At 39.5% G+C, this 20,199-nt stretch overlaps 1 protein-coding gene and 1 long non-coding RNA gene across 3 annotated transcripts in view; both read right to left on the reverse strand.

The window, feature by feature from the left end:
- UBQLN1 (ubiquilin 1) overlaps positions 1-18,786 on the reverse strand; it is a 54,623-nt gene extending 35,837 nt beyond the window's left edge. For both annotated transcript variants that reach the window (XM_043452842.1, XM_043452841.1), the window contains exon 1: positions 16,902-18,786. In XM_043452842.1, the coding sequence (XP_043308777.1) occupies positions 16,902-17,081 (180 nt within the window). In that variant the 5' untranslated portion in view covers positions 17,082-18,786. The remainder of the gene's footprint in view (positions 1-16,901) is intronic.
- On the reverse strand, positions 1,564-6,200 carry LOC122431601. Its single transcript, XR_006266579.1, has 3 exons — positions 5,516-6,200; positions 3,596-3,599; positions 1,564-1,587 (listed from the first exon to the last, which is right to left on the reverse strand). It is a non-coding gene; the product is annotated as an uncharacterized LOC122431601 (long non-coding RNA).
- Positions 18,787-20,199: the final 1,413 nt, after the last annotated feature.

A 20,199-nucleotide genomic window follows, 5' to 3' on the forward strand; every position in this document is an offset into this window, starting at 1 on the left:
AAACTAACACAACATTGTACATCAACTACACTTCAGTAAAAATCTTAAAAATAAAGTTTGTCTAAAAATTCTAGTTTTAGGTAGCAGATCAGAGTGGCTATGAGGCACAGAAATCACAACACAGATGATCACCCAAGAATAAGAGACAATTATCCATGAGCATAATTAAGCAGAGACAGTTCAGACCTGATATCCAGAACAGCCACAACCTCAAAAGCTTCTATCATAGAATGGCAGTGAATGCTTTAGTTGAGCCCTTAGTAATATTTAAGGGCTAGAATCCTACTAACCATGAATTGCCGATGTTGGGAAGGATAGTTTGGCTTTCTGGACATACTAGGGGCTTCTCTTGATATCCTAGATGCAAAGGGGTAAGATCTTAGTGGCACACAGTTCAAAATGCATTTATACTCATTATTTTACTACAGCTACATCATGCCTCGAACCACATCCCCACATCATCTCATTCAATCTTCACAAAAATCTCAAGAAACCAAAGTCTTTACAGACTCATAAGAAATCACTTTCTCCTAAAGAATTACAACATTGTTGAAAATTAACATCACTGATACTAGACTCCTCTAGCTTCATGAAACTCCTGGTTCTGAGGGGCACCTAAGGCAATTCAAAATAAGAATTTATAGCACTTCATGTTGAAGACTGGAAAGCATTATGACAGAAATAGGGTACAAAGAGAAACTGTGTAATGTGACTACCTATTATCCAATTCTTATAAAAATAAATTTTAAATTTCAAATAACTGATGTCAAACAATTTAGGTAATTAGAACTACTCCCAAACAGACTAATATTGGTTTTCTCTGATTATTCAAAGCTTGTAACAAACTTTACAAAAACAAAGGATAACAATAACTCTCAGCAGCCTGCCAGTCCACTGAAAACAAAAAAGAATAAATCTTAATTTTAATTATACCAAATCAGATATGCTCTAGTTTCCCAAATAAGCTACCTTTTGGAAAATTTTAATCCAAATATGATGTTATATTTTTACAGAAGAGCCAAAAATCCTGCATGTACTTCATACATCCTTTAACTTCTATTCTGCACTCTACAAAAGGTAGAGGAAATAGTTTACAATGGCTTCAAATTTTCCAAAATTTGATCTCTAACATTTGAACTTATCTGTCTGTTTTATCTATTATACTTTTATTGAACACAAGAAAAAAAATCAGAAACTAAGTAGTACTGACTTAGGAAAAAAAAATTAGCAACTTTTAGAATAATGCCATCCTGTATTTATTGACATGAAATGCTCAAAATTTTGCATTAACTGAAAAATTCAACTTTAAATCAAGAGCATCAAGTTGGATTTTTTAATTTATTTTTTAATTGGAAGAAAATTGCCTTTCTCTGTTGTGTTTTCTGTGGTACAACAGCGAAAATCAGTCATAATTATACATTGGCTTCCCAAGCGGCTCTAGGGGTAAAGAACCCACCTGCCAATGTAGGAGACATAAGAGATGCAGATTTGATTACTGGGTCAGGAAGATCCCCTGGCGGAGAGCACGGCAACCCACTCCAGTAGTCTTTTCCCTGGTGAATCCCAGGGACAGAGGAGCCTGGCAGGCTGTGGTCCACAGGGTTGCACAGAGTCAAATACAACAGAAGCAACTTAGCGTCTGTTGTGCATGTGTAAGCCTCCCTCCCCTCTCCCCACCCTACCGCTCTAGGTCATCACAGACTGCCAGGCCGGGCTCCTCACGTTATACAGCAACTTCCCATTAGCTACTAGACTTCCCTGTGGCTCAGAGGGTAAAGAACCTGTCTGCAACGCAGGAGGCCCGGGTTCGATCCCTGGGTCAGGAAGATCCCCTGGAGAAGGAAATGGCAACCCACTCTAGTATTCTTGCCTGGAGAATCCAATGGACAGAGGAGCCTGGTGGGCTACAGCCCATGGAGTTGCAAAGAGTCGGACACGACTCACACACACACTTCCATTAGCTATCTATCTGACACACGATAATGTATATATGTCAATGCTACCTTCTCCATTCTTCCCACCCTCTCCTTCCTCTGCTATGTCCACAAGCCCATTCTCTACATCTGTCTCATCCTTTCCCTGCAAATAGGTTCATCAGTACTATTTTCCTAAATTCCATATATATATATGTTAAGATATGATATTTTTCTCTGACAATTTCTGTAAGGTGTTCATCCACCTCATTACCACTGACTCAAATTTGTTTCTTTTTATGACTGAGTAATATTCCATTGTATGTATGTACCACAACTTTCTATCCATTCATCTGTCTATGGACATCTAGGTTGTATCCACGTCCTGGCTATTGTAAATATTGTTGCAATGAACACTGGGGTACATGTGTCTTATACAACTGTGGTTTTCTCAGGGTGTATGCCCAGTAGTGGGATTACTGGGTCGTATGGTAGATCTATTCCTAGTTTTTAAAGGAATCTCCACATTGTTCTCCATAATGGCTGTATCAGTTTACATTCCCACCAAGAGCACATCCTCTCCAGCATTTACTGTTTGTAGATCTTATGATGATGGCCATTCTGACTGGTGCAAGGTGATGCCTCATAGTAGTTTCGATTTGCAATTCTCTAGTAATTAGCAATGTGGAACATGTTTTCACGTGTTTATTGGCCATCTGTATGTCTTCTTTAGAGAAATGTCCATTTAGGTGTCCTGCCCATTTTTTGACTCGGCTGTTTTTCTGATATTGAGCTGTATGAGCTGCTTAAATATCATTGGAGACTAATCCTTTGATTACCATTCTTAAAAATTCTCAAAGCAGCTTTAGACAGGAGGCAGCCCAGACAATATTCTTCTGTAGAAACATAAAATTTATTGCAACAAATTATATAAAATGCTTCCATATACCTAGGGAAGAATCCTAACCAAAAAGGATTTTCATAATTTCCTTTAGTTATTTCTATACTACCTTGATAGATATGCTTACTTTTGTCCTTCAGCTCATGTGGCCACCACCAGTTCAAAATGAAAATACACACTGGAATGAGTCTCTAAGGATACACATTTCCTATAAACGTAGGTTTCCTACTCTGGTCTTGCTCTTGACAACCTTCAGAAATTTCCAACAGGCTAGAAAGGTTGAAAAGTGAAAACTACTATACATGTTCTCAAGAATCAAAATTTCAACATACCTCAAAGTAAGTTATTTAATGATTTGAAATCAACTCAGCATCTACAAAACATTCAGCAGCCTTCTCATTTTCTCAGCATCATCTGAAGTAAGGTGTTTCACATCAGTGGATTATACAGCTAAGTTCACGCCTGTGTGAAAACCAAAACTGCTTTCCATTCTACCAAATACAATTTAACTTTCTGACAATGCTGAGTTAGTTACTGGTACAGTTATCAGCTGCTGTCCTACAATACAGAAATACTATTCCAGACTCTCAAACTGTCTTATATTTGCTTTGTATCTTCCAGTGCATTCTTAACAGCATACCCTCTTCCCCCTAAATTTGCTATTTTTAATCTCAGGAGGAAGAGGCAAATAAATAATCAAGAATTAGAAGGCAACATAAAGTAGAATGCTATATGAAATGAAAAAATCTAAGATTTAATACAGTATCAACTTTCATGACACCAATCTCATTTGTTCAGGGTCTACGTCATTTATTCCCTGTTCCTGATTTGTTCAGGGGAAGAGACACACGCACGGTGGGGCAGGGCGGAGACAAAGCGTCACCACATTAGGGAAGAATGTTTATGAGACATGTTACACCCAAATTCAAATCTTATTTTTGCCACTTACTAGTTGTATGACCTGTAAGATGTCACCTGTCTCTGAGCCTCAGTTTTCTATCAGTAAAATGGAGAGTATAATTATTCTGCAGGACTAATAGGACAATTAAGTGATGAATGTAAAATATCTGGGCATAGTATACTCAGGCAAACAAATATTTCTAACCTAATTGTGTGAGGATAAACTCTGAACTATAAGCACTTTAAAATATTGAGTTAATATGCTTTTATGAAACAGTCATCCCTTACCAATATCCCACAATCCAAATTTACCTTTGACTAGCCAGTCTCTACTCATATTAAATATCCTTATGAAAAAAACAGAAAAATCTTGCAAGCTCAAAAAAAACCCAAAAACTAAAGATTAAAACACTTTAATTTCATTTCCTGCAGAACCACATATTAATAGCATTTAACAAAAATTTTCTAAATAGTTGGGTGAGTAACACACTGCATTCAAACATTTGCTATTTCAGTATTTTTAAGTCACAGGTCCTTTGAGAGTCTCTACTTTTTAATCAGTTTTTTATTCAGTACTGCTTATATCTCTCAAAAAAAAAAAAGTGTAAAAAATACATTTAAGGTTACTCAAACCTCAGGCATTTGGAGAATAATGCCTGAGGTTTGAGTAACCTTAAAGTACCCTCATTAAAAAACAGTGTATAAATCTTACATTAAGATGTTAGGCATAAGATGAACTACAAAAACATAAGCAGCTATATGAGAAAGGGACACAGTTTTTCAGAGTTTTTAAGTTTTTAAGAGTTTTTAAGAGTTTCTGTGACCTAAACTTTACAAATAACTACAAATTAAATGTTGCACTTTCACATGCTAGCAAACTAAGCTTTCTTCTACTACAAAAAAATAAGACTCAATTTCCTGGCAAACAAAAAGATACGAAAGGAAAGAAGCCAATTCAAGTGAAGTATATAAACTCTGAGTTAGGTACTTTTACATATTATCTCAAGAAATCTTTCAAATAATCTAGTAAAGCAGGTATTTCATCACATGTTAAGAATATGGCCAGTGAGGCTCAGAGGCGTAAAGCCGTTATCTTTCAGCTTCCAAGGTTAATGCTCTCTCCAAGATGCAGACCACAATATTCGTAATGACAACACCCTTTCCCTTTCTTCAAAAATATTAATATTATGCATTAAGCTGGTGCAAAAATAATTGTGGCTTTCCATCAAACTTTGCCACTTGATACTGGAATACATTCTAAATGTGGTTATGTTATACATCATTTAAATGTGCATTTCTTGCTTTGTTTTTTGCTAGCCACATTACTTGCTGTGTACTTTATTTTAGACTATGGAAATGATGTTTTAGACAAAAAGCAAATCCGAGCAACTTTATGAGTTCAAAATGAACTGCAAAGCAGCAGAGACAACTCACAACAATGCATTTGGCCCAGGAACTGCTAACGAATGTACAGTGTGCAGTGGTGGTTCAAGAAGATGACAGCCTTGAAGATGAGGACTGGAGTGGCCAGCCATCAGTTGGTCTCAGTTGACTACAACCAATTGAGAGCAATCATCAAAGCTGGTCCTCTAACAACTACATGAGAAACTGCCGAAGAACTCAACTTCAACCATTCCATGGTCTTGGGCATTTGAAGCAAATTGGAAAGGTGAAAAATCTTAGTAAGTGGGTGCCTCATGAGTTGACCGAAAATCAAAAAAATCGTTGTTTTGAAGTGTCATCATCTTTTATTGTATGCAGCAATGAAGAGCAATTTCTCAATCAAATTGTGACATGTGACAAAAAGTGGATTTTATACAACAACCAGCAATGACCAGCTCAGAGCTTGGACCGAAAAGAAGCTCCAAAGCACTTCCAAAGCCAAACTTGCATCAAAACAAGGTCATGGTCACTGTTTGGTGGTCTGTTGCCGGTCTGATCCACTACAGTTTTCTGAACCCCAGCGAAACCAATACATCTGAGAAGTATGCATGCTCAGCAAATTAATGAGATGCACTGAAAACTGCAATGCCTGCAGCCAGCACTGATCAACAGAAAGGACCCAATTCTTCTCCACGACGAAGCCTGACAGCCTACTGCACAATCAATGCTTCAAAAATTGAACAAATTGGGCTGTCAAGTTTTGCTTCACTAGACATATTTACCTGACCTCTTGCTAACTGACTGCCACTTCTTCAAGTACCGACAATTTTTTGCAGGCAAAATGCTTCCACAACCAGCAGGAGGCAGAAAATGCTTTTCAAAAGTTCATCAAATCCTAAAGCACAGATTTTTACATTATAGGAATAAACAAACTTACTTCTCATTGGCAAAAATGTGTTGATTGTAATGTTTCCAATTTTGACTAATAAAGATGTGCTTGAACCTAATTATGATTTAAAATTAACGGTCCAAAACCACAATTACATTTGTACCAACCTAATAAATACAAGCAAGAGTTTCAGAAAAACATCTATTTCTGCTTTACTGACTGTGCCAAAGTCTTTGACTGTGTAGATCACAATAAACTGTGGAAAATTCTGAAAGAGATGGGAATACCAGACCACCTGACCTTGCCTCTTGAGAAACCTGTATGCAGGTCAGGAAGCAACAGTTAGAACTGGACACGGAACAACAGACTGGTTCCAAATAGGAAAAAGAGTACGTCAAGGCTGTATATTGTCACCCTGTTATTTAACGTATATGCAGAATACATCATGAGAAATGCTGGGCTGGAGGAAGTACAAGCTGGAATCAAGATTGCCAGGAGAAATATCAATAACCTCAGATAGGCAGATGACACCACCCTTATGGCAGAAAGTGAAGAGGAACTAAAAAGCCTCCTGATGAAGGTCAAAGAGGAGAGTGAAAAAGTTGGCTTAAAGTTCAATGTTCAGAAAACTAAGATCATGGCATCTGGTCCCATCACTTCATGGCAAATAGATGGGGAAACAGTGGAAACAGTGGCTGACTATTTTTTGGGTCCCAAAATTACTGCAGGTGGTGATTGCAGCCATGAAAGTAAAAGACACTTACTCCTTGGAAGGAAAGTTATGACCAACCAAGACAGCATATTAAAAGACAGAGACATTACTTGGTCAACAAAGGTCTGTCTAGTCAAGACTATGGTTTTTCTAGTAGTCATGAATGGATGTGAGAGTTGGACTATAAAAGAAAGCTGAGTGCTGAAGAATTGATGCTTTTAAACTGTGGTGTTGGAGAAGACTCTTGAGTCCCTTGAACTGCAAGGAGATCCAACCAGTCCATCCTAACGGAGATTGGTCCTGGGTGTTCATTGGAAGGACTGATGCTGAAGCTGAAACTCCAGTACTTTGGTCACCTGATGCTAAGAGCTGACTCACTTGAAAAGACCCTGATGCTAGGAAAGATTGAGGGCAGGAGGAGGAGGGGACGACAGAGGATGAGATGGCTGGATGGCATCACCTCCTCGATGGACATGAGTTTGAGTAAACTCCGGGAGTTGGTGACGGACAGGGAGGCCTGGCATGCTGTGATTCATGGGGTCGCAAAGAGTCGGACATGATTGATCGACTGAACTGAACTGAATAAATACAAATAATCAATAAATAACAGTCGAATGAGTTAGCTCTTCATATGCCAATATAGAAAGACAATGAAGATACAAATAAAGAGTAAGGTTAAAGTGTGGGTAATGATCCATCTGCTTAACAGGAATAAGTAGAAAATTACATATGGGTAAATATATGAATATTTTTCTGAAAAGAATTAGATAGATACACACTTAAGAGTGGGTTTCCCTTTTTAAAAAATTTTTTTGAGTTATGTATTACGGTATAGCCAATTAACAATTCTGTGACTGTTTCAGATGAACATCGAAGGGACTCAGCCATACACATACATGTTTTATTTCACACTTTTCTCATTGGAAATTTCCTAAACAGAATGCATGATGTATTTCATTTTCTTTGCAGTTGGTATTTTTAAAACTAATAAAGCCATACTCTTTATAAAAACTGGAATCTTAAAGGCTATAAAAAAAAAATCTAACAGAAGACCTCACACCAGTCTAGAAATCTACACATTAGCTGCTTAATAAATCAAGCAGTCTATGTAGTCATATCTACGGGACATCAAACTCACTCAGAACGGCATAAATTTACCTAGAATAAACCAGAGTTCATATCTTCTGATAATCAAAATTATTTGCAAAATAGATGCACATATATATATTTTTTGTTTATACCTATAACAAATGGAATCTGATATGCTAACTCAGTAAGTTTTGCATCAAGGAGATTTGGAGATAGCAACATTAGTCTCTTGAAAAACCTCCCAATTCTAATTTTAATGGGATTTTCTTTTTTTTACAGTGAAGTTGCTCAGATAGAGAAATAACTAAAATAACGCCATTGGGACTTCCCTAGTGATACAATGGCTAAGAATCCACTTGCCAATGCAGGCAACGTGTTCGAGTCCTGGTCCAGGAAGATTCCACATGCTGTGAAGCATCTAAGCCCGTGCATCACAACTAGAGCCCAAATGCTCTAACTACTGAAGAGCATAAGCCTCAAACCTGTGCTGCCCGCTCTCTGCAACTGGAGAAAGCTCAAGCGCACCACTGAAGACCGAGCACAATCAAAAAATAAGATAAATAATTTTTAAAATAAATAATGCCATTGGACACTAAAGTAAGACTAAACGTCACATTTTTCTAAGCAAATCACACTGTTAAAATATTCCCAACTAAGCACAAAACACTGCAAAAAAAAAATCTTTAACACACTATTTGCTCATTCACTCTATAAACATTTGCATTACTCAATGTGTGCCAAGTACAATACTAGGCAGGTACCATGGGATTAAGAGGTAAGCAAAACAGTCCCTATCTTTGTAAATTCTTACAGTATGGGGAGGGGAGGATAAAGTCCACTTAATCACAAAGTGGTATCAGAGATTATAGTCACTGATCTAATTTAGAGTGGCAAGTCCAAGCAAACTTCAATGAACTAATACTTAAATAAACCTACAGGCTGAAAAGCCAACCAGAGAAAAGTCAGGGCGTCTTGAAGCAGTGATTAGGTGTGGACTCCAGAGTTATTCTGGAGTTATTCACTCCAGAGTTATTCACTATATAACAAGTGTATAAATTTAACCACTTTTCTAACCTGAGTCTTGGTTTCTTCATTTTTAAATAACAGGTAACAACAGTACTTCCATCATAAAGTTGTGAAACTTTAAAAAGTATTAATGCAATATGCCTTAGTATAATAAGCCTGTAGTAAGTATCATGTTACTGCCATTAGCAGCATTGGCAAAAGCTCAAAAGGACAAAGAGCTACTGATAGTTGGAGGAAAAGACTTAAAAACAGCTGAAATGCAGTGAATGACCAGGGACAGGTAAGTAAGGAAACAAAGCAAGAAGACCTTATCAGCTATGCTCTCTAATTCTGAAGTTTCTAACCAAAAGCGGCTACTGAACACTTGAAATGTGGCTAGTCCAAATTAAGATATGCTGTGCGTGTAAAATACACATCACATCTTGAACACCTAGTATGAAAAAGAAAAGTATCTTAATTTAAAAAATATCAATTACATGTTGAAATGATACTTAAGATATACTAGGTTAAAAATATCTATATTACAATTACAAAACCAAAAGACAGAAACAACCCAAGTGACACTGAGAGCTGAACGGATAGACAAAATGGGATATATACACACCACAGTATACACATGCAATGGAGTATCCTTCAGCCTTAAAGAAGGAAATTCTGTCACATGCTGAAACATGGATGAAACTTGAGGACACTATGCTAAGTGAAATAAGGCAGTCACAAAAGGACCAATATTATGATTCCACTCTTATGAGAAACCTAAGTAGTCAAATTCATAGAGACAAAAAGCAGACTGGTTCTTGTCTGGCAGGATGGGATAATGGGGAACTATTGTTTACAGGTACAGGGTTTTGGTTTAAGATGAAAAGAATTCTAGAGATGGATGGTGGTGATGGTTGCACAACAATATGAATGTATTTAAGGTCACTGAACTAACTGTACACTCAAAAATGGTTAGGATGGTAAATTTTATGTTCTAAGTATTCTAATAAAAAATTAATTTTTTAAGTGGCTATGAGAAAAATTATATATGCAGTTTGCATTGTATCTCTACTGGTCATGCTGTTAAACTTAAGTCATGGCAAAATTTTCCAGTGAGAAAGGTTTTGAGGAACTGTGTGACAAGATCTCGATCTAGTAAGACCTAATGCCCTATAACAGGAGTCAGCAAATTTCCGGTAAAGGGATAGACAGTAAATATTTTCAGCTCCATGGGCTGTTCTGAAAGTACAGATAATATAGAGGTGAATGGGCATGGTGAATTTGGCTCACTCTAGTTGGCTGACACCAGCCTTAAGACGTTCACTATAAGCAACAGCTCCTACCAGCTCAGTCTTAATTTTCATAAATCGTATAAGCCAGTTTCATAGTCATAGCCTAAAATCTTCCATAGGGAGAGGTATTTACTACCATGGAAATCAACAAACACTACAAATTAGTGCTGTTTTCCCCCAAAGAACTAGCTGATAAACATCTACTAGCACACCACTTAGCTTAGGTAAAGAATTAACTTCTCTCCTACGCATTTAAAAGTATATTGGCTGGAAAAACAGACAAGTCATTCAAAACTTTCTTTTTTTTTTTTTGTCGGCAAAGAGTCGGACACAACTGAGTGAACTGAACTGATTCAAATCTTTCTGGGTCCTATGGTTAAAATGAAGCTTCTCAGTTAAGAAAGGTTGTTCTAAAAAAAAAAGAAAGAAAGGCTCTTCTAGAAAAATTGTTTCAGTAACTACAAGCGAGAATGAACATCCTGTAGCAGTCAAGAGTGTTGCACTGAAGGGAGAGCAGTTTCAGATGAAGCCGTGAGAGGAGGGCAGACAACAAGGAGATTATGTATAGCCAGCTGTCCAAACCCACAAACACAGACGGAGACTTTGGGACTTGAGCATCCACAGATTTTGGAATCCACAGTGGGTCCTGGAACCAATCCCTGGCGACACCGAGGGGCAACTGTACTGCACTCAGTAGACAGTAAGTAACTGGTGGTGGGTCAGTCACGAAGTCATGTCTGACTCTTGCAGCCCCATGGACTGTAGCCCCCCAAGCTCCTCTGTTCATGGGATTTTCCAGGCAAGAATACTAGAGTGGGTTGCCCTTTCCTTTCCAGCATATATTCCTGGCTCAGGGATCAAACTCGTGTCTCCCACTTTGCTGGCGGATTCTTTACAGCTGAGCCACCAGGGAAGCACATCTTCCCAAACCAGGGATCGAATGCAGGTCTCCCGCATTGCAGGCGGATTCTTTACCGTCTGAGCCACCAGCGAAGCTCAAGAACACTGGAGTGGGTAGCCTATCCCTTCTCCAGGGGATCTCCCCAACCCAGGAATTGAACTGGAGTTTCCAGCATCGCAGGCCGATTCCTCACCAGCTGAGCTACCAGGGAAGTCCTAAGTAATTGGTACTGATTATTAATTACCCATATCATGCATATGGTCTAGATTCAGTTATAAACAAATATTTTCTTAGTCCACACTATGTGCTAGGCTTTGGTAACGCTACTGGGAACAACCACGGCTCTTCTCCAGCACACACACACAAATAAATTAATCAAATAATCACATGAATACAGGTTTTAAGTTGTAATAAACTATGACCAAAACCAGGATACTGTGAGAAAGTACAATGGGGAATTTCAACCTACTCTGGAAAACCAGGGATACTTCTTTGAGAAAGTGACCTTGCACTGCGTGGGAAGGGCCACCAAGAGAGGCAATCTGGGTAATAGCAAGAACAAACGGCACAGAACTCGTCAGGCAGGGAAACAAAGAGATTAACAGGCCAAGGAACGAAAAAGTCAGTAAGGCAAGAGGCAAGTGACCAAGGAGGAAAGATGGCATCAGACTGGAGAGGCAGGAAGCAACCTTATCACACAAGGCCTCATGACCCCATTATGTTAAGTCCAAGATCAATGGGGAGTTGTTAGTTTATGTAGAGGGTAACATGATCTGATTAATATTTTTCAGAGACTGCTCTAGGAGTTAATGGGGGTGCAGGGAGGGAACTGACCAGCAGGCTACCATAGTTTCTAGGTGAGAAATAATGGCAACTTAGTGAAGTCAATCCTCAACCTTAAAACTCCCTACATAATCTATTAAATGTCCCATTGCAGCAAAACCCACATCTTACAGATTCTGAAAAAGTATTGTTTGTTTTTGAGAAAATCAGAGTGAAAAACAAAAATATCTCAGAATATTATGAAAGTAGCGTTGACCTTATGATCCTCCTAGAAGGGCTATGGGGACCCCCAGACTATATTAAGAACTGCTGCTTGAGTAATAGAAAGTCAAGTAATCACAACAAAACGCTTCACAGCAGCAAAGTTATAAAGACAGACAGTAAAAAAAAAAAAAAAAAAAGACAGACAGTAACAAGTGTTACAGACAATGGAAAGTAACTGGAATCCTCATGTATTGTTGGCAGGAATAAAAACTGGTACAACCACTTTGGAAAACAGTTTGGCAGTCCCAAGAGCAGGTCAATAGACAGCTATCACATGACCCAATAATTCAACTCAAAAGGCATATGTTCAAGAATATGTCCACAAAAAACTTGTCTAAGTATTCACTTTGGCATTATTCATAGTAGTCAAAAAGTAGAGACACTCCAAATGTCCATCAATTGATGAATGAATCAACTGGAGAAATAAAATGTGGCATACGCTGGAATAGTATTCAGCGGTAAAATACATGCTACAACACAGATAAATCTTGGAAACATTGTGCTTCTTAAGAAACCAGCCACAAGTTTTCAAAATCTGGTGTGTATTTTACCCCTTCAGCACATTTCAAATCAGTCACATTTTAAGGGCTCAACAGTCAGACATGGCTTGAAGCACACCTGTGGACAGAAGTTCTAGATCTACACTATAAAGTCTTTGTTTTAAATGATGTTTGAGATAATGACCCTGAGTCAATGTAATTTCCCCTATCAAGGAAAAGTTCAATTCTATTCAGTACAATATATACATTATATCTAAGTACGTTATTCAGTACAATATATACATTATATCTAAATACATTAGTAACATGTACATTATGTTAATATCTTTCTAAAAGATTCAAGTGATGAAGACATTTCCCAAAACTAGAATACACTGCCTGATTACTTCAGATGACTGTATTTCAAAATCTTAAGACTAAACTCTAGAGAACTATAAAAATCCCAAAACAACCTAGTTAGGAGCTAGTATATAGAAGTCCCGTCTTTTCTCTGCACTAATTTTAACCACAACATTCTTCTGGACTTCATCTTGCTTGCTGACACTTAGAAATCCTCAAATTGTTTCCAATAGCAAATAATGAATAAGTAAGAAAAAACATAATCTCATACACAGGGACTTTGCCATTACACATTTTTTAAAAAATCTATTAACTTATATCATGAAAACCCTTACTAATGAAACCACCTTGGAAAGACATAGTAAAAGTTTATATTCCAACCACCTTTAGGTAGAAATTTAAACTTTATCCCATTGAGCACTCAATGAAAAAATAAATTTCACTTTAATTTCAAAAAGTATAAGCTTTATCATCAACCTTGAATGAGTTAAAATTGAATACAAACTGTATTAAAGTATCCTGTTTCTCCCTGTTACAAATAGAAACAGAGGGAAAAATAAGAAACTTAATAACCACCTTACAACTTGTTTATACCTTATCCAAGAAATTTAATATAATTTCATCCAATCGATTAGAACACATTCATATACATACTCCAGAATACTAGAGTGGGTAGCCTTTCCCTTCTCCAGCGGATCTTCCAGACCCAGGAATTAAACCAGGGTCTCCTGCAATGCAGGAGGGTTCTTTACCAACTGAGCTATCACAGAAGCCCTGATACTATTTCAGCACAGTATAGTAAAAGAATTTACATTACACAGAAAACAGATTTTCAACATGGGATGTGTCTAATAGAAAGCCTAAGCCTTCAACATTATTTTTTGTAGGTCTTCTGCTTATCCTTTTTACCTCTAAGATTACTAAGAACTTTCAGGACCAAATACTTCCCAATTTTTTACAAAACATTTTCAGTGAAATCTCAACGTCATTAAGTTTATTTTATTGACTAATTTTAATCTGTAGTAAACAGTTTAAATCTGTGAAACCCTTAGAGAAAAACTTAAAATTATAGATGACAGAACTTTTCTTGTGCTTCAAGAAGAATTTTTCAAACCATGTGAAAACTATTTTTCTTATTCTTGTACATTTTTCCAAATGTACTTACCCTAACAGAGCCCACAATTTGTCTTCAGGTTCTTGATGCAATGAATGATAAGCTTAAATTTTTATCACATTTTCTACTTCAAAAGAAAGTATTTATCAAAATAAAAATTCAATTACCATGAGAAGAAGTTGCTGCAGAAAGACTTTATCTGTTAAAATTTTACTTTGGTTACAGAGGAGTTTAACTAAAACTTCCATAGAATTTGAAATTCCAGTTTCACCATCATAAAAAGTCAAAAAATCCTCACAGATAATAGTATAATAAACTGATCTAAATGAATTTTTCTATTTACAAAATATTGACTTTCTAATCTTTTACAGTAAAATGCTTAAAGCAGCCAGAATAATGGAGACCTGAACTTGAAATCCTGGAAAGAACAACTATGGGCTTCAAAAGCTAACATGGCTATACATTCATTAGAGTAACAAAAATAAAAAAGACTGATATTATCAAATGTTTGTAGGAATATGGAGCAACAGGAATTCCCATGCACTGTCAGTGGGATTGTAAAGTACAAGCACTTTAAAAAAAAACACAGTTCCTTATGAAACTAAACATCCAGCTTCCCTGTTAACACACACTCATTCCACTTCTAAGCATTAACAAGAGAGATAAAAGCATTCATCCAACAAAAAGATTTGTACAGAAGTGTTCAGAGCCAACAACTGCAAAGAGTCCAGGTGACTTTCAATATGAAAATGGATAATTACGGTGATATATTCATAAAATGGAAAGCAAAAAGCAATAAAAAGGAAAGAATTACTGATGATACATAATAGCGAGTCTCAAAACCCTAAGCTGAATGAAAAAGCCTTACCGAATGGAGTGTATACTGTATACCATTTATATGAAACTCTACAATAAGCAAAACGAGTCCATACAGAAAAACAGTGGTTGAATCGGGGAGAGTGACTGAACTGACTGGGAAAGAGCCAGAGGGAACTTTCCAGTTAATTATAAAGCTCTACAACTCCAGAAGGCTTCGGATTACACACGTGTATGTATTTGTGTAAACTCGGGGAATGGCAACCGACTGCATTTCACTCCAAGTCAAATTTACCTTCAAAAATTTTAAGTTGAAAACCTGAACTCAGGTTAATGATATGCAATGCACATTGCTGAAGTGCTTTTTAAGGGTTCAGTTCAGTCGCTCAGCTGTATTTGACTCTTTGCAATCCCATGGACTGCAGCACGCCTGGCCTCCCTGTCCATCACCAACTCCCAGAGTTTACTCAAACATGTCCATTGAGTCGGTGATGCCATCCAACCATCTCATCCTCTGTCGTCCCCTTCTCCTCCCGCCCTCAATCTTTCCCAGCATCAGGGTCTTTTCCAATGAGTCAGCTCTCCGCATCAGGTGGCCAAAGTATTGGAGTTTCAGCTTCAGCATCAGTCCTTCCAATCAGGACTGATTTCCTTTAGGATGGACTGGTTGGATCTCCTTGCTGTCCAAGAGACTCTCAAGAGTCTTCTCCAACACCACAGTTCAAAAGCATAACATGTACTAATACTCGCAACTTGCTTTGAATTGCATCCAAAAAATAAAACTGACCAATAAATGATTAATTGTGTGATAAAGCAAATAAAGCAAGATGCTAACTGTAGGTGATGGACACATGAGAGTTCATTGCACAATTATTCCAACTTTCCTGTATGCTGGAAAATACTTTAAAAATTAAGGGAAAATTTTACAGGAAAATTGAGAGACCAAAAAAATAGGGATTCAAAAGGTGGTCAAAGCTTCTCACGATGCTACACATTCTTACTACTTGACAGAACACACCACCTTTCATAATCATATAAACAAATAACGCAATTGTTTATTGTTCCTTTAAGGGAAACTTACAGGTACGTTTCATTTTTGCTTCTTCATAAACTGTTCACACTGTCTTGATATCTGCTGATCAACTGTCTGAGATCAATTCAGTAATTACAGAAATATTCTGGGACGTATATTTAACAAAAACTAAAATGATTTGTTAAATTCCTCAAGATCACTAATTAACTGCAATAACTGTATTCCTGAATAGATTTTAAGCGGTAAATTACTTTTAAATTTCCTCCATTAACTCCAGGTTCGTGCTCTTTCATCTGACTACAATTGCTAACATGTGAATAACGTAGCTATTCCTCTAAAATCAAACAAAAACCTCCCCAACGATTGGCATCTAAAGAATGACAAACACACTTAAAAAAAAAAAAACAAAACAGAACCAGCAAGTCGTCAGTGAAAGTCATCCACCTTTCTCCTTAAGCCTAGTTCTATTAAGATTTGGCTGAAAGCAATTTCTACGTCACAGCTCATTTTTTCCTTAAAGATTGGAAGGTGGGAAAGATTTCAGCGGTCAAAACGCAGAACTAAATGGACACGTGCTCCTCACCCCCAAAATCTACTTTAACCCCCAGGCAGGTAAAACAATGAGCACCCCCTCTTTTTTTTTCCTTCAAGAGACAAAACCGCAGACCAGGCTAAGTCAAACCCTCGCCCAGCCTCCACCCCGCCCGAGCTAGGCGGCGGGTCTCTTTCCTTTGTGCGGAGTCAGAGGGAGGCGGCTGGAGGCGGGGAGCTGGGGGAGGAGGCTGGGGTCGGCGGACGCCGGAGCAGGAGGAAGGCGCCGAGGAGAGCGGCATCAGCGCGTCCCACAAACAGGCCAAGAGGCCCCGCCACAAACCTCTGCGGTGTCGCCAGGAGCAAATCCACAAACCTGGGTGTGATCTAATTTGGGATCAGACCCAGGAGAAAGGCCGAGGGCACCTCCAGAGACGACCCCTTCCTCCCAAGCCCTTGCAAAACAGTCTCCTCCTGCCGCTGGCGAAGGTCCTGCCGCCATCCCCACCCCGCCCCAAGCCTAGCGCGGCCCTCACCTGCTGGACGGAGCTGTTCTCGGGCACTGCGAACTCCTCCTTCTCCTTCGGGGTCTTCACGGTGACTTTCATGATCTTGGGTTCCGTGGAGGCGCTGGCGGCGGGTGCGCCGGCACCTTCGGCCGCGGCGGCGTTGTCCTGGGAACTCGGAGGGCCGCCGCTTTCACCATTCTCGGCCATGGCGGCGGCGGTGACTCAGGCGCAAAGGAGGGAGCGGGTGAGCGAGCGGGAGCCAGGCAACGCCAGAGCCCGCCTGGCCGGGCAGCGGAGAATGTGAGGCACGCTGCCTCAGTGACAACTGGCTCAGGGCCGCCCTGGCGGGCGAGGAGCCGCGGAGCTTGGCGTGGGCTCCGGCGCAGGCCCGGGTCGGGCGCTCGGCAGCCGCCGTGTGTTCAGACGCCGATCAGTCGCAGCGACATCCGCAGCAGCCGCCGCCGCCGCCGCCGCTTCCTCCTCCCCGCCCCTCCCCCTACGCCGCTCTGCCCGCGCCGCGCGGGGCACGCCGGGTAACGCGGCTGGCGACGTCGCCGAGTCATGCCTGGCCGGCGGCGTTTGGATCTCCGGGTGCTTTTCTTTCCCTCTCCCGCTCCATTGCCCAAAGCGTAGGCGCGTCCAGAGTCAAGGACTAAAAACAGAGTGGGGTGGAGGAGGTCAGTTCATTCCTTCTTACCCCTTTCACCAAAATATAAATTTGGGGGTTCTGGGAGGCACCGTAAGGGCGCACGAGGATGACGTCACGGCTAGCGAAATTACTGGAAAGGGAGCTAGACCACTGGGCGCTGCGGCCGGAAATGCGCCTGCGCGATGGTAGGCCAGGTAGTTCTCCCCCACCCTCTCACCTCACTCCGGCGGTTACGGTGCGCATCCCCTAAGAGCCTGAGCTTGCTTCACGGTGTACCCCACTGGGAGGAGGGTCTGGAACAAATGCCCGCGAGGGTTTTTTGTAGTTGATATTGAAATGTGCTTAAATGTTGCGTACTTATAAGATTTTTAAACGTTTGCTTTTACTACACGGTGCGCTAGAATTGAAAGATAAGTTAATGGACGAAAAAAATCCTCATCATAAAGAAAAGAAAATGGAGGACGCCCCTGTCGCCACCCTGCTCTGTTCCGAGCGGTCAGTGCTCCGGGGCCAGAGTTTCCCACCCTGGTCAGCCAGGTTTGGTCAGGGGATCAGGCCTCCTATGTTGGCAGTGGCGCTGAAAGCCCTACTAGCCCCCGGCTGAATTCTGTCAGTACTGTCCCGTAAGATGTTTGGGGCAGCAACATAGTATCCAAGGCGTGCTCTCCCGGCTGAGACGGCACAATGTAGCCGAGGTGTTCATTTTATACTCTACCAAATTAACTTACTGCCCTGTTTCAGACTTGAGGTGACATCAAAGGTAGTCGTTCAAAAATTATTTTCAGTGTAATACATGTGTAAATAAGAAACAGGAAGTTAATTTTCCCCTAGAGAATATTAAATTTGAAATGACCTCATCACTTGCCTTTAAAGATGACTTGCAAGGAATGTACAACACTGGACATAAACTTTATAAACCAGTATTGCGCAAATGTAAACTTTGACACCACATCGTGACCCAGGTGTGGAAAGATAGACTTTGTATTTCTGTTCTTAAACCGTCCAGCTCTGTTCTGGCTCTTTTAAGTACTCTTGCATGAAGTCCGCTTCTTAGCAGAGCCATTCTGAAATCTGGGTCTAAGTTCTTAACGTGTAAATTGCTATAGCGACGTCATTTCATATCAGCGAAGTTTCTGGCAGCATTTTTCAACGACATGAAGAAACTACACAGAGCTTTCTGCTAAAGAATGGCTGTTTACATATGTTTAGATGTGAAGTAATCATTACTCCTCAAGGTAGAAAGTTCCACCGTTGGAAACCATTTATATCTAACTCTGCACTTATGAAATTGCTCTGTGATTATCTGTGTGTTACATTAATTTCTAAAAAGTTTTGATGTCTGTGCACGATTTATGAAGTAATATAATTTATCTGTACGCATATACAGTATAGTAATTCATTATGGACCTTTTTAGAAACAGCCCTACCCTCTAAGAAACCACTGAGGTGTGGGTTTAGATCAGGGATTAGCAAACTTTCAGAGACTAGATCCTAGATATGTTGGGCTATGTGGGCCGTGCGTTCTCTGTCTCAAATACTCAGCTCTGCCCTAATATCACAAAGCAACCATAGTCAATACATATAAGACTAAGCCTGATTATGTCCTGGTAAAACTACTTACAAAAAAAAAAAACAATTTGGCCCAAGAGGTCTAAATGTTTATTTGAGGCATTTTGTTTTTAATATATTTTGTTTATTAATGTGAAGTCACTCAGCCGTGTCCGACTCTTTGTGACCCCATGGACTGTAGCCTACCATGCTCCTCCATCCATGGGATTTTCCAGGCAAGAGTACTGGAGTGGGTTGCCATTTCCTTCTCCTTATTAATAGTCTAGAAAAAATTACAAAAGCATACTTTATTCATTCTACAAACATTGATTGAGTACATTAATGTTGAAGATACCAAGGAATAAGATTCAGTCTGCCCTCAAAAAACTTAGAAGCAAGTTGGATGAGGGGTAAGAAATGGAAGGAGGCGGAGATAAGCAGTGCCATGCTGATATGGGTTTAATAACCAACTCTCCAGAAAATAAGCTTTGATTTTTTTTTTTTAGCATTTCCCAATCCCCTTGATGTAAATACTTGCAAAATGGCCAATCTCAAGCTACCAGCTTGAGGTCCTGGCTCACAGAGTTCCTGACATTTTATCATTAAGTTTTCATAAGTGAATATGAGCCAGCTGTAAGTGGATAGATCCCATTTTTTAAGTCTCAATATTCAAAATTCAACTATAATAATAAGAGGCTGTTATTCAAATGGTAGAAGAATTCTTCCTTGACAAAATGAGTCAGCAGATTCAATCAATCAACAAGAATTTATTGAGCAAACTAATCCCGTGTCCAGGAACTTACATAGTAACACAAGATCGTACATATGTCCAAAAGTGGTATAAATAACAGGTATTGATCATGCTTCCATTTTCTCAAAAATGAAGCCCAAGCCTCTTAACTAGGTACAAGGCCCTCCACAACTAACTCCTAGTCTCTCAAGCTTCACTCCCATTACTCTGTAGAAACGATCTGCTGCAGTCAAACAGGTTTATTCTCATCTCTGGAAATGCTTGTACATTGTATTTTTCTCACCTAGGATCACTCCTTCAGGTCAATACACCCCCCCCCCCCCACACATGCCAATTATTACTGCTGCTTCCCTAATAGAAAATACCCAAGCAGAATC

Source organism: Cervus canadensis, chromosome 30, assembly GCF_019320065.1.
Source record: "Cervus canadensis isolate Bull #8, Minnesota chromosome 30, ASM1932006v1, whole genome shotgun sequence".
Lineage (NCBI taxonomy): Eukaryota > Metazoa > Chordata > Mammalia > Artiodactyla > Cervidae > Cervus > Cervus canadensis.